The 14,520-nt window shown below is 42.3% G+C and overlaps 1 protein-coding gene across 4 annotated transcripts in view; it reads right to left on the bottom strand.

The window, feature by feature from the left end:
• LOC115152204 (SLIT-ROBO Rho GTPase-activating protein 1) overlaps positions 1-13,378 on the bottom strand; it is a 161,603-nt gene extending 148,225 nt beyond the window's left edge. For 2 of the 4 annotated variants that reach the window (XM_029696802.1, XM_029696804.1), the window contains exon 1: positions 12,872-13,378. In XM_029696802.1, coding sequence (XP_029552662.1) covers positions 12,872-12,935 — 64 coding nt within the window. In that variant the 5' untranslated portion in view covers positions 12,936-13,378. The remainder of the gene's footprint in view (positions 1-12,871) is intronic. The other 2 variants (XM_029696803.1, XM_029696805.1) reach the window with 1 other exon arrangement.
• Positions 13,379-14,520: the final 1,142 nt, after the last annotated feature.

Genomic DNA, 14,520 nt, shown 5'->3' with positions numbered 1-14,520 from the left:
GAGAAGAAAGCCAGGTAGAGCAATGGGAAGTAGGAATAGCGGAGATGGGCTGCGTCCAAAATAGCACCATATTCATTATGTAATGCAGTGCTTTTGACCAGGGCACTATATAGGGAATAGGGTGCCACTGGGCTCCTGAGTGGCGCAGCGGTCTAAGGCACTGCATCTCAGTGCAAGAGGCGTCACTACAGTCCCTGGTTCGCATCCAGGCTGTGTCACATCCGGCTGTGATTGGGAGTCCCATGGGGCGGCGCATAATTGGCCCAGCGTCGTCCGGGTTTGGCCGGGGTAGGCCGTCATTGTAAATAACAATTTGTTCTTAACTGACTTGCCTAGTTAAATAAAGGTTAAATTAAATAAATAAATAAATACCAATTGGGATTCAGCCAGGGAGGCCATGCTGCTTGGGAACACACAAAACCAGAGCTTAGCTTTGGGATGTATCTATACAGTGGAAGAGAGAACAGACATAAAGCCACACAAATGAGTCTCACATAATGCCATGGATAACATATGACAGTAAGGACACAAAGTTTGGCCAAACAGCGATGATATCCACGAGAAAAAATATTGAGAGAAATAATCATCATAAAAAGATCAGCCACAAGGTTTGGTCAGACATTGAAGTGGAGAGAGGGCTGAGCCAACCCCATATGTCAACAAGAAGGTCTAATCATCATATCATCGCTGTGACACATCCACTTAAGAGAGTCTCTTCTCTGAACGCATCAATAATGGATGCGATGACTTCATGACTCAATAGTTTACATGTCTTGGTAATGAAGTGGTTTCAGTACAGGGTCATCACGTTACCTTATGCACTTACAGTACAAGCAATGCATCTCATGATCTTCTGCATCTCGGGGCAGTTTCCCAGACAAAGACTAATCCTGGACTAAGAGATATTCAATAGAGATTCTACATCGGAAATAGCTTCCTTGCCCAGGACTAGGATAAATCGGTGTCCAGGAAGTAAGTCCAAGTCCTGAAAATGTTGTGGCTTTTTAAAAGGGAAGAAGTGGAGACTTGTGAGGGGATTTGTTGAGGACGTGTTAGCTTTAGCCTGACTTCTTCCCAGGGGGTTGTTACAGGACAAGCCATGTACCTGAGCCTAGCAGCAACAGCTTGTGGACAAATTGCTGTAGTCACTCAGGCTTTAAAAATAGAAAGGAGGAAGCGAAGTGGCAGATGTCACATTGTTTAAGAAAATGGTGGAAATAGGGGGGGGGGGGGACTGGGACCGACTGACTCAGCCTGCCTTCTAGGATGTTTACACTTGTCTTGAGAGATCCCTTCACTGCAAAATGCATAAACAGCTTACCTCCACACACCAGAGGAGTTGGCTAAACATGCACACAGATTAAAACGACTTATCAACCGTGAAACTGAGAGGCGATGACCTGAACCCTGTCTAATTCCTAGTCTGAACTCATAGAGACACACACACACACACACACACACACACACACACACACACACAGTGTACAAAATATTAAAGGACACCTGCTCTTTCCATGACAGACTGACCAGGTGAAAGCTATGATTACTTACTGTCACTTGTTAAATCCACTTCAAATCAATGTAGATGAAGGGGAGGAGACAAGTTAAAGAAGGATTTTTAAGCCTTGAGACAATTGAGACATGGACCAGTTTACAAAGGAGTAGAGAGTGCAGTGATGTGTCCTATAAGGAGCATTGATGGCAAATCTGATGGCCGAATGGTAAAGAACATCTAGCCGCTCGAGAGCACCATTACCTGCTGATCTATAAATTACGTCTCCGTAATCTAGCATGGGTAGGGTGGTCATCTGAATCAGGGTTAGTTTGGCAGCTGTGGTGGAAGAGGAGCGATTACGATAGAGGAAACCAAGTCTAGATTTAACCTTAGCCTGCAGCTTTGATATGTGCTGAGAGAAGAAGGACAGTGTACCGTCTAGCCATACTCCCAAGTACTGTAGCCATACTCCTGAGCAATGCTGTCGATGTAAATTGAGACGAGTGTGGGGCCTAGGATCAAGCCTTGGGGTACTCCCTTGGTGACAGGCAGTGGCTGAGACAGCAGATGTTTTGACATTATACATTGCACTCGAGGTAGTTAGCAAACTAGGCCAAAGACACCAATACTCCTTAGTCGGCCCACAAGAATGAAATGGTCTACCGTATCAAAAGCTTTGGCCAAGTCTACAAAAATAACAGCACACATTGTTTAGAATCAAGGGCAATGACGACATCATTGAGGACCTTTAAGGTTGCAACTTGACACAACTGTGGGAAGCATTGGAGTCAACATGGGCCAGCATCCCTGTGGAATGCAGTTCTTGAGACAAACCGGTGCACCTGGCACCTACGAACATACTTCATTCAAAGGCACGTACATTTTTTTTCGTCTTGCCCATTCACCCTCTGAATGGCACACATACACAATCCCGTCTCCTCCCCTTCATCTACACTGATTGAAGTGGACTTAACAAGTGACATCAAAAAGGGATCATAGCCTTCACCTGGTTCTTAATGTTTTGTATACTCAGTGTATATGTATTGTCACATTCACCGGATCCCCCCTAAGGGAAGCATGTATTTTTGATCGGTGGTGTGGTTCTCAAAAGGTCAAGAATCTTGAGGATGTAAAGACACTCATAGCAGGCAAGCAGTTAAAGAGTGGCTGTAATGAAAGGGTTGCTACCTTCATAAATGAGTAGAAAGGTCAGTGGAAGACCACCCCGGACAGGCTGTTTGTCTGTGTGTGTACAGTGCATTCAAAGTATTTTCACTTTGGCCACATTTTATTACCTAACAGCCTTATTCTAAAATGTATGAAATACACTCCTCAATCTACACACAATACCCCATAATGACAAAGCGAAAACAGGTTTGACATTTTTGCAAATGTATTAACAATAAAAAACAGAAATACCTTATTTACATAAGTATTCAGACCCTTTACTATGAGACTCGAAATTGGAGCTCAGGTGCATCCTGTTTCCATTGATCATCCTTGAGATGTTTCAACAACTTGATTAGATTCCACCTGTGGTAAATTCAATTGGTTGGACATGATTTGGAAAGGGACACACCTGTCTATATATAAGTTCACAGCGCAGATCAGAGCAAAAACCAAGCCATGAGGTCGAAGGAATTGTCCGTAAAGCTCAGAGTCAGGATTCTGTCGAGGCACAGATCTGGGGAAGGGTACCAAAACATTTCTGCATTATTTATGGTCCCCAAGAACACAGTGGCCTCCATCATTCTTAAATGGAAGACATTTGGAACCACCAAGACTCTTCCTAGAGCTGGCCGCCCTGCCAATTATATATTTTTTGCTTTGTAATTATGGGGCGTTGTGTGTAGATTGATGAGAAAAAAAAAATATTGAATCAATTTTAAAATAAGGCTGTAACATAACAAAATGTGGAAAAAGTGAAGAGGTCCGAATACTTATGTCCATTTGCTGATCCTTCCCAAAGATTTAAACCCAACTCAGCCCTACTGAGTGGCAGGCAGCAGCCTCGCACAATGGACAGTCTAGGGGTCTGTCTGTCTGTCTGTCCGTCCATCCGTTAGTCCTCTCAGGAGGTTCAAAGGAATGGATTGGCTGCCAGGCAGGATGGGTGAAATCCCAGCAGCCTCGATCCACAGTGTGGTCCAATTTCATTAACACCACATATCTCATATCAGCACTGATGCAGTGCAGCTCCACGCAGCTATATCCTGATTCCCCATCCAGCTCATTACCGGCTCTACAGTCAGGTCCTGTCCCACCCAGAGATCCCACTCTGTGACTAACACCACAAGCAGACAGAGACGGGGAGGGGGGGGGTGGTAAGAGAAGGGTAGTGCATATATAATGTGGCTTGCATTTTGCAGGGTTAAGGAGTAGAACGGAATTCAATTAACCAGTGTCAGTTACAGCACATGACAAAAGCCTGGGCTCCTTTTCGTTCATCAGTTCCCCCTGCAAAAGTGCAACTTGAAGGCTCGTACACATTGCACCGAATGGATCAAGCGTTTGTATGCCGATCGTTCAACTCGCTGTGTTTTAGGGACCACCCGCTGTAGACATCTGACAGCAGGCATTTTTCACATGATTCTACATGTAAAATAGGTGCGCGCTCGGTTCGCAAATTACATTCAGAGGTGCTAAGTACTCTCGGCCAGTAAACGCTATTGGTGTGTCTGAGCCCTTAGTGTTTGGCTTTGGGATGGGGTCTGGCATGGGAGGGGGCTGCACTGTTGTCCCGATGGCTTTTGTGGCCCGAGTGAAAAGCACAGCAGGGGTGGCCCTTGTGTTTGTGCTCAGTTGAGTTTATTAAATAGCAACAAGGGTGAGTGCACACAGATGGTGCTGTCAATCACCTACCGCCCTCACCAACACCCATCGCCATACCACCAGGGATGAAGACAGCAAGGCATATCCGCAAGGCGACAAAACTCGGCACAAAGCGGAGGGGGCTGTGGAAAACAGATGGTAGGTGTGTGTGGTGCTTTTAAAGACAACGTGCTGTAGAAAGTGTCTGAATCCCATTAGCTTCTCTGAAGCCTGATCTTTATTAACACCCCTGTTCCCTGGGACATCAGTGAGCTTAACGGGAGTCGGGGCTGAGCTCTGTTAACAGATTCCCTGTTACTCTGTTAGAATCTCAGCTGACACAGAGGACTTGACTCTTTGGAGTCAAAAAATATGTAGTGATTTGGATCCGATTAAGATTCATGCATTGGCCTGAATGGAAAGTTAACGAGGCGATGTCTGTATAGTACGAATCAAGTCCAAGAGAATATATATAACAACGGAGTTCATCAATCATTTCGCATTTTGAGAATAGAAGAGGAACTTGCATTTTATTACTGTATTCCCGGCTCCCGAGTGGCGCAGGGGTCTAAGACACTGCATCTCAGTGCAAGAGGCGCCACTACAGTCCCTGGTTTGAATCCAGGCTGCCTCACATCCGGCCGTGATTGGGAGTCCCATAGGGCGGCAGACAATTGGCCCAGCATCGTCCGGGTTTGGCCGGGGTAGGCAGTCTTTACGAGAAGATGAGATGTCACCCCAAATAAGGCGGCAACGCTGACAGCCGGCTTCAGCTTAACTCACACTTCACACACCCTTTATGGATGTTTACCAAGAGAGGATGAAAGGTGACAACAAGGCACGGCCATTGTGAGACAGACTTCTTTCACAGCGTCAACAGAGCATGACCATGCACAAACCGTTTAATCTCGCACCATTGTCTGCCACCTCAACAAGAATGCAATCACACACACCACAGAGTTTGAATGTGGCTCATAACGTGGCACATGACACCTTTTAGTCTGTTCCAGAATGAAGATGCTGAGGAAAAACAGCTGCCTGCCCATAAACTGCTCGCTGGTGTCACCCAGCAGCCTCCTGGGAACAGTTTGACTATATTGCTAATCAAAGTCCCGGTATTACATGCTCCAAGGCACCGCCATAAAATCGGCTGTGTGATCATAGGAAAGCCAACACATGATGTGCATTGGGATCTCTTAGTGTCATCAACATCTCTGTAGAGGACTTTGAGTCTATTACATACTGTAGGAAACAGCTGGTAACTAGGAAGTACATCCAGATTGGCCATTTGAAAAAAGTCCTGACAGTCTTTTTGTTATTTGGTATGGACAGTAAAAAAAAGTAATGAAAAACAGGATATCCTTGACAAGAGTCAAGACTTTAGGAAACTAGTAGGCAGAGCAGCAAGACAGACCGCAGAAAACTCCCCACATGTTCAACATTCTGAGCAAACTTTCTAAGAGCTGCTCTTGTTCGTGCGTCTTCCCTCTATAGGACTATTTGGTAATGACCTGTAAAGAGAAGGTATCAATGTTTTGGCAATCCAAAATGGTGGCGTCAGCACTCAGCTGCACGATGAGCCACAGGTACAGCTGGGAATCATGTCTAAATAAAGAGCAGGCAGCTTTAGTGTACACGGCTCTCTGGAGTACCACCACACATTTGGATTCACAGACTACCGTCTCTGTGCCTCACCCACCAGCCAATCACAGCACTGGCAGCGCTGGGCTTGTTTTGATTACTCATAGAACTAGAAGTCCACTTATGTTTAGTTATGAGCTATTAAATCATGTACACCATCTATTTTGTTCCAGTATACTCACACGCCAGTTTTTGCTCAAGTAAACAAAATATGAATCTACTGTATGTAGTCAAGCTAAACAACATGAACATCCTTTACCCCAATACAAATCCATTCTATTAAAACATAACTAGAAGAACATGGGCTATGATGTGTGCCCCCACCCCTTGCCTTGCATACATATGAACACTCCCAGCCATTGTCATCAGCAATGCAGAGGGGCGAGCATCTCATTTCAAAAGCTGTGGGGAAGACCACATGGGGCACCCTTTATGATGGTTTAGGACAGGACCCCTGTCAGCAGCTTGTGGGGACTGGCCGACAGAGTCACGACCCGGGGCCACAGACGGCAATGCCATCGCCAGACATCAAACCAACGAGAGGGTCCTCTGGGGTCAAGAGAAAACAGACAGGGGAATGTTGTCATCCTCGGTTCAGAATGACAGATGAAGTCCCATTTCACACAAACCCCTCACCTGGGTTAAACAATGAGATATTCAATGTTTCATGATAATACATGATGTATAGGCCTAAGTCAGTGAATAGAACACATGGACGTCTTGATGCAGTTTAAAACCTGATGTTAATTTCAGAGTCGCAGACTTCCCAGTAACATAGCCAATTAATCATTTCCTTTAACGTATTATTTGGTGGGGAAGAATAAAAAAAAAAAACTCTTCCTGGAAGATGCTGAAGAAATGAATGTCAGTTGAATGACAGATTAGGCTCTGATTGAAAACACTGCCAGCCTGCCAAGAGAGACTGCCAAAGCCAGACAGCAAAGAACTCCAGAGGATTAAACAAGAGGATAAACGATTGACTTAATAATAATCACTCTTAGCTTTTCTCCATGAAGCTCTCAGAAGTTGTCAGTAGAGAGTGGGAAATGCTTTATATTTCTTTGCAAAGTAGAATCACTGGAGTTGATGTCAGGCATATCTGTCAGGTGGACAATGTTTGACTACTAGTAGGATAAAAGGGTCCTCTTAGACAAGTATTTGTCCAAATAAAGCAGACCAGTATTCATGTAAAAAATTTTTTTACAAATTTAATAAATGAGGCTGGAAAGTAGCACATCAAACAGACTCTCCTTTCCTTTGTGGTTGCTTGTTGTTCTGCTCCTTGAGGAATCAATGTCTGTACAAAAGTCGCCTCCGGCTTCAGAAATAGGCTTTGGCTAATGGTAATTTGCATGTAAAAGGACCCATGAGCACCAACATGTGAAGTTCATAGAAGCATGTCAAATTGGGTGTCCAATGAAAGCTAAGAGTCTATACAGTTTCGAACTTAAGACACTGTATATACATATTTCAACTATTTTCCATCCTGTTCACAGATGTCCGGACCGGCCTTAATTTTGCCCAAACAGACATCCATCATTGGACCAAATCTAAACCATCATCGACACCCATGTTTCACATGTTTGGACAGCACAGTACAGTATAGCGCAGTAGAGTACAGTAAAGAGTAGAGTTTTTCAGTACAGTCATGTACAGTAGAATAGAGTTCAGTACAATAATGTAATGTACTATAGTGTTCTGTACTCGACCTTGCTGTACTTTGATGTCCAAATGTGTGATTGGTTCAGATTTAGTCTAGACCGGACCAACCAAATTTGGTCTTGTTTGGTGGCGGAGCTCATTAAAATATTAGCCAGTATGTAGAATACCCAAATATTCAAAGGAGGATATTGCATATTTCTACCTTTGTGTACCTATTTAGGATACATCACCATGAAGAGAACGACATTCATATCCAATATTATGCATGTCTGTAGTACAGATCAGGGACCCATGGTGAAAATGCTGTTACCACATTTCTGTTACCGGGTGTAAATCCACTTCACTTTCTGTAGTTCAATAACCTAAATAGATTTCTTTCAGACTCAAGGTGTCATGTCATAGCTGACACCCCATTCTTTCTGCAGACATCTTAATGTGGAGCAGATATTTAACAGAGTTCTTGGAAAATGTGGTCACATAAACTGAGGGAGATGTGACTGAAATTCTGTTACCAAACTTTGCATCTGTACAGTACTTCCAGTAAAATGTGTTTATGTAAAATGTTCAGTGTAAATCGGTAAAAACAGTCCTCGTGCATAGAGTTGTATGGTTTGACATACATTTTAAGTGAAGAATCGAAGTCTCCGCGCAATCCCAAGCTAACTTACATATCTAAACTCTTAGAGACTCCCTATCAAAGCTGCTACAAAACTGGGATGCCAAAAGGATTTCACAACCTAGTGTTTACAGTGAATGGAGAACGTTGTTTTTAGTAAGTAGCCTATTTTACAAGTATAACTCATGTCCTTGATTTCTGTAACACCAAATGTCTTCATTTTGAGCCGGTTGGAGCCTAGCAGGACTGGGACGATACCAGTATCATGATATTTTCTCTCTTTGGTCCTTCAAAAACCTGCTGTATGTAAAATATTGTGTACTATAGCTTGGGAAATAAATAAATGTTACTCTGAATGACAACATAATGGTTTCCTAAAGGAGTTAAATCCGCTTTGTGTGGTTTACTTGCCGTGATACTAACGAGTATCGCAATACTGGTATCGTCCCAGCCCTTGAATCTAGTAAATTCCTGTAAAAAGTATGACCCAAATTTTTGTTAAACAAAATGATAGTGACAGCTTTAGCTGATTATGAACATTTGAAACACCTTTCCTGGTAAGGGTCAGGATTATGGTGAATGAAAGAGCCAAGGAATTTGTATACAAATCAAGACACTGGGAGTAGAGACTGGTGGCAATCTACCCTTAACATATTAAGATGGAATCATTTTTCTAAGTATAGCCACTCTTTCAAACTTGTATCACACAGACTGGTCTATGGCCAATGTGTAAGGTAGATATCACGTCCATTCCCTTATTTCCAAATGTCGCTGAAATCATATTAGTCCATGCTTCCTACCAGTACTCATGACAGACTGGATGGCTATATAGGACGAAAGTAGAACACATCTAAGGTAAATAATCTTGAACAGACACTTCTCACACTGAGTAAACAAAAGTTAGAGATTCACAATGCAAAGTGGACAGCAAGGTATGCAAATAGTAGGACAATACCATCATGGAACACTTAACCTAATCATGGGGTAAACTCAATCTTTCTCAAAACATAATATGTGGCAAACTACATTGAGTATCTACAAACACAACTGTAAAACCAACAGCCAGATCAGGGCTGATTGGCCATAGAGTAACACGTTGTCTGTCTGTGTGCTCTACTCACACCTCCGTTCCCCATGAGGAATGCTACAGTTTTCCTCAGTTGTATCAGCCGTGTATCATTACCCCTTTGCATTACAAAACGGAAGGTCCCGCACCCAGTGTCCCTTATGACTGTGCATCACCCTTCTATTACAGGCTGAAGGGCCTTAGTCATCACAGGCGAAGGTGCTGCACACATTCCTCGCAAATGAGAGCTTCTCAAGCGCACACAATCTGGTAATTCCTCAAGCGACATGGTCCCCCCACCACCATCCCTCTCTCTGGATTGAAGGTTTGCTATGGAGACGTGAATAGGTGGCATTTCAGAGCTCCTAACAGCTCTGGAGAACAGCAGTTCCTTGGCCGAGGGCCAAGTCCTCATGGTTACCACAGAGCAGGTGCAACTGCCTCTTTCCTGTGCACTTTTGTCTGGAAAAAAAGCCTTCTGTCTGTTTGCAGGGGGCTTGGAGGAGACTGGAGAAGTTGGAAAATACACATAAACGTCGGCAAGCTAAGTATCAAGAGAAGCACCTGTATAAACACCAGGTTTTATTGCTAGTGTTTGTTATTTTTAGATCCAGGCTAGGTTGAGGTGACAAGAACACTCCAAGCCAAAGTGGAGCTATTTAAATCAGTACCGTCGGTTGAGAAGGATTAGGACACGCCTGAAATAAGATTTGGGTTAGACTACTTTTACTGACCTGTGTTGCAGACAGTGACCGATGACGGTATATTTGAAACAAGTCATACATGACATGAGGAAGGCAAAACAAGTGAACCCAAAATAGGGGATAGAGCATTTGAGAACAGTGAGGATAAAAGGGAACACAGAGTGACAAATGCTAATCTTTCAATCTACCTAAATAGGTTTCAATCTCTCTCTCAATATTCAGTCAGACTTGTATAGAATATTGGATACTAAACCAGAATAGAACAGTTTGTTTAATTCTTTTTACGTGGCCCAAACATCTTTTTGATCTCTCATCAGTGACTGAAGCCTGACAAAAGCTTTAGTGAGTTAACTAAGCTATACGAGTAATCCCACCTGAAACAGAACAAGAAAGATTGTTCTGAAATAGTTTCTGTAGTTAGAAACATAAGATTAGCATTCCTGAAACATTATTTTGTTTAAATATAATTTCATCACTGAGAAATTAAGCTAATTTTTTGCACCCAAATTGGCCATTTTAATTTATAGGCTGTGAATGTGGTGATTCCCTGTGAATGTGGTGATGTTCTCCCCTGTTCAGCCTAGTGGTTAGAGCGTTGGACTAGTAACCGAAAGATTTTAAGATCGCATCTCCGAGCTGTTCCTAGGCCGTCATTGAAAATAAGAATTTGTTTTTAACTGGCTTGCCTAGTTAAATAAAGGTAAAATAAAATATTTTACAAATATAATCTTCAAAAAATATAGAACCTAACATCCAATTTGCACCATAATTTCTCATAAGGTGAATGCACCAATTTGTAAGTCGCTCTGGATAAGAGTGTCTGCTAAAGGACGTAAATGTAAATGTAATAACAATGAGTAAGACATGAGGAATCCATGAATTCCACAAACACACACACCACACCAATCCAACAACCAATATACAGCATCAGTTCTCTATGTCTAACAAGTAGTATGGAGCTGCTGCTTGGCGTATTGCTTCTTCATCTTTTTTAATGTATCATTCCCTGTGAATGTGGTGATGTTCTCCCCTGTTCAGATAAATTAGCCATTGAAGTCACTTGCATTATTTACCATAAATTTGTGTTTAAGAACCAAGTTTTACCCAATAGATGCTGCTGTTCCTGCTACTGCCACCACACCCTTTTATCAATTTAGCTGGATTCTTGTGTTTATTAAATCGATCACAACATCTTCTTTGTAGCTTTGGGTAGAAAGCCAATAACTTTTGCTCATGATGAAAATAAATGGTGTGGTCATCCTCACAATTCAAACCAGTCTTCTTGGAAAGCAATTCAGTTTGTCTTTTTTTTTGTAAGATTACATTTTTTAAACAATACAAAAACATACATACAAAACAACAGCATACAGATGCACACCAACATCAATGACATAACACCTGCTCAGACACACCTGCTCACACCCATCTCCAGCGCCCGCATCACTCTTCCCCACATGGCCTCAAACCGCACCATTTTATTTCTCTCCGTCGCCCACGCACATTCAACATTTAGATAAAGCATTTGACCTTTCCACTATGTTAAGGATGAAGGATTTGTTGATTTCCAGTAAAGTATAGTTTTTTTCCCCAAAATGATTGACAAGAAAAATATCGTCCAACCCACCGGGTATCTCACTGCACCCTCATATGCCATGTCTTGAAATATACTGACAGGCGGGTTAAAAGTACATTTACATTGTAATACTTCTGTCAGCCAAGTTTCTAGTTCCGCCCATAACTTTTGGACTTCATGGCATTGTTTGTCCTGCTCTTAGGCTTAATTTGTGTCCAGAAAACAGCACCCCTGTGTTTGGTTTATTGCCTTCAAAAAAGGTCTGGATTAGTTAGAACATTCCTGGTGAACAAGTGAACCATTAGGCAACAGCAATTCAAATGGCTTCAATGTTATGGTCTCTAATGGTCTTCGATGGTAAAAGTCCCAAACAAACACTGTATAGTGTTTTGCAATGGTAATGGTGTTGCCATCTCAGAGAGCTGCCATTTGTTGGACTATTCAAGGAGAGTTTGGTTGAAGCATTCAGTTACTAAGAGAAGGACAAACAGAATTGCTTTCGTGGAGGACTGGCTGGACCACATAATTCATTTTCATAATAAGCAAAAGCTATTGGATTTCTACCCAAAGTTGCAAAGAAAATGCTGTGATCCATTTAATGAACACAAGAGACCATTAAAATGGATTAAAGGGTGTGGTGGCAGTGGCACCCCCACCCCCAAGATAGCATATGAATCAGTGGAGGCTGGTGGGAGGAGCTATAGGAGGACAGGCTCATTGTAATGGCTGGAATAGAATGGAGCCAAACATGTGTTTTCCATATGTTTGATACCGTTTCATTTATTCCATTTCAACCATTACAATGAGCCCATCCTCCTATCGCTCCTCCCACCAGCCTCCACTGATATGAACACATAAACCATGGCAACCCACAAAATGTGTAGAATAGCAGGAAATTCACTTGTAATAAAATAATTTCTGTCTCATTGAAAAATGTGTAGAATAGCAGGAGATGTGCTTTAAAAATGCAAATTTCTCTCAGCCTCATTGCAAAATGTGTAGAATAGCTATACAACTCTGCTCCATGGCAATGTGTAGAATTGGAGGAAATTAACTTTAAAATATAAACATTTTATCTTAACCTCATGGCAAAATCTGCACAATAGCATGAGATTAGTTATAAAACTGCAATTCTTGCTCAGACCTTGAAACTGCGGTGTGCCACTGACCCATACATCTCATGGTCTGAGTTTTGACATTGGACCCACGGATTTGGTTTGTCATTGAATAGAAGTTAGGCTCATAATGGGGATAAAATAATCTAGGCAAAATTAGGTAAATACAACATTATAAACAAACGTACCTTTAACTTGACTCTCGTAATCAGCAATGATTTCTTTATCCTTTTTGAACTTTGTATTAGACATTTTCAGGTCGATTTAGAGTAGTTCGGAAGTTAAACTATTAGTCAACAAAAAAAAAGTTGCTTTTCAAGAAAACGTTCAGTCCATTCTCCTACACGAGTAGACTATTGCTGGAAAAGAATAGGCCAACACGAAATCCTGATATCAATCAATGAAATCCCAGATAACCGCTGGCTATGCCGCGGCAGGCAGAGCGAAGATGTCGAGTCGGTGCAACAGCATAACCTCTGATAATCAGATCAACCACGCAGTAAAGTACACCATGTTCAACGCAGGTAGAGAAGGTGCGAGGTTTTATTGCACGCGGAGTACCAATATATAGTATGTCGACTTTAATCTTATACTTCCTTTGGTGCTCTCTAGTTTCCCCGGTCCCACACTCCCCATTTGCCTCGTTGTTTTTCACAGACAAGACTGACTGCAGCGCAGCTGCCGGAGAGTCACTGTGGAAATGGGAGGTATCGAAGAGGCATAACGGAAACAAGACATGGATTGACATGATTTTTGTCTAACCAGTAGGGCCGATTACAGGGGCGGACTTGGGCAAGAATTCGGGCCTGGCATTTTATCCACACCAGCCCACATCACTGTGATCCGCCAACAACCTCATACCAGCCCATGATTTGGGCGGACCCCCCCCCCCCCCCCCCCCAAAAAAAAGGAACTCAGTTGGGTCTCAATTTACTACTGAGAGTTAAAATTGTAGCAAAACTGCAATTGCATTTTTTCTCTTGTTATGTCAGTCACTGACAGTCACTCAATTATCCATGTCAGCTAACAATGTTCATATTGGTAGTTAGTCTAGCCAGCTATCTAAACTTATCTTAAAAATTGCACATTTCTCTCAGCCTCATTGCAAAATGTGTAGAATACCATGAGATTAAGTATACAACTTCTACATTTTCTATTAGCCTAATGAGAAAATGTAGAATAGCAGGAAATTTGCTTTAAAAACACTCAATTATCTCAGCCTTGTTGCAAAATGTGTAGAATAGCATGAGATTAGTTAGAGTTGAAAATGCAATGGAAACATTTACATTTTAGTCATTTAGCAGACGCTCTTATCCAGAGCGACTTACAGTAGTGAATGCATACATTTCATTTCATGCATTGTTTTTTTTTTGTGCTGGCCCCCCGTGGGAATCGAACCCACAACCCTGGCGTTGCACACAACAGGCTGGCATTGCAAACACCATGCTTTACAACTTGGTTGTGCATCAGCAGTTCTTCTCTTTTTGTCATTCACTGACAGTCACTCAATTGGCCATGTCAGCTACAATGTTTAGATTGGTAGTTAGTCTAGCCAGCTATCTAAACTTGTCTTAATCATGGCCGAATACCAACCGGGCCCAGGGGCCCTGACCTCCAGAGGGACCCTCATTGACTTTGTTAGTCATTCCCACTCAGATATCATATTAACATGGCATAACATAAGTCATTACAAAATGTGTAGAATTGCATGAAATTAGCTTTAAAACTGGATAAAAAAAATGATATCTCCACCCCATCGCAATATGGGTAGAATTGCAGGAAATTAGCTGTAAAAATGCAATGTTTTCTCTCCGCCCCATGGCAAAATGTGTAGAAT

The sequence above is a fragment of the Salmo trutta genome, chromosome 17, assembly GCF_901001165.1.
Source record: "Salmo trutta chromosome 17, fSalTru1.1, whole genome shotgun sequence".
Lineage (NCBI taxonomy): Eukaryota > Metazoa > Chordata > Actinopteri > Salmoniformes > Salmonidae > Salmo > Salmo trutta.
This window is presented reverse-complemented; position numbering and strand designations above follow the sequence as displayed.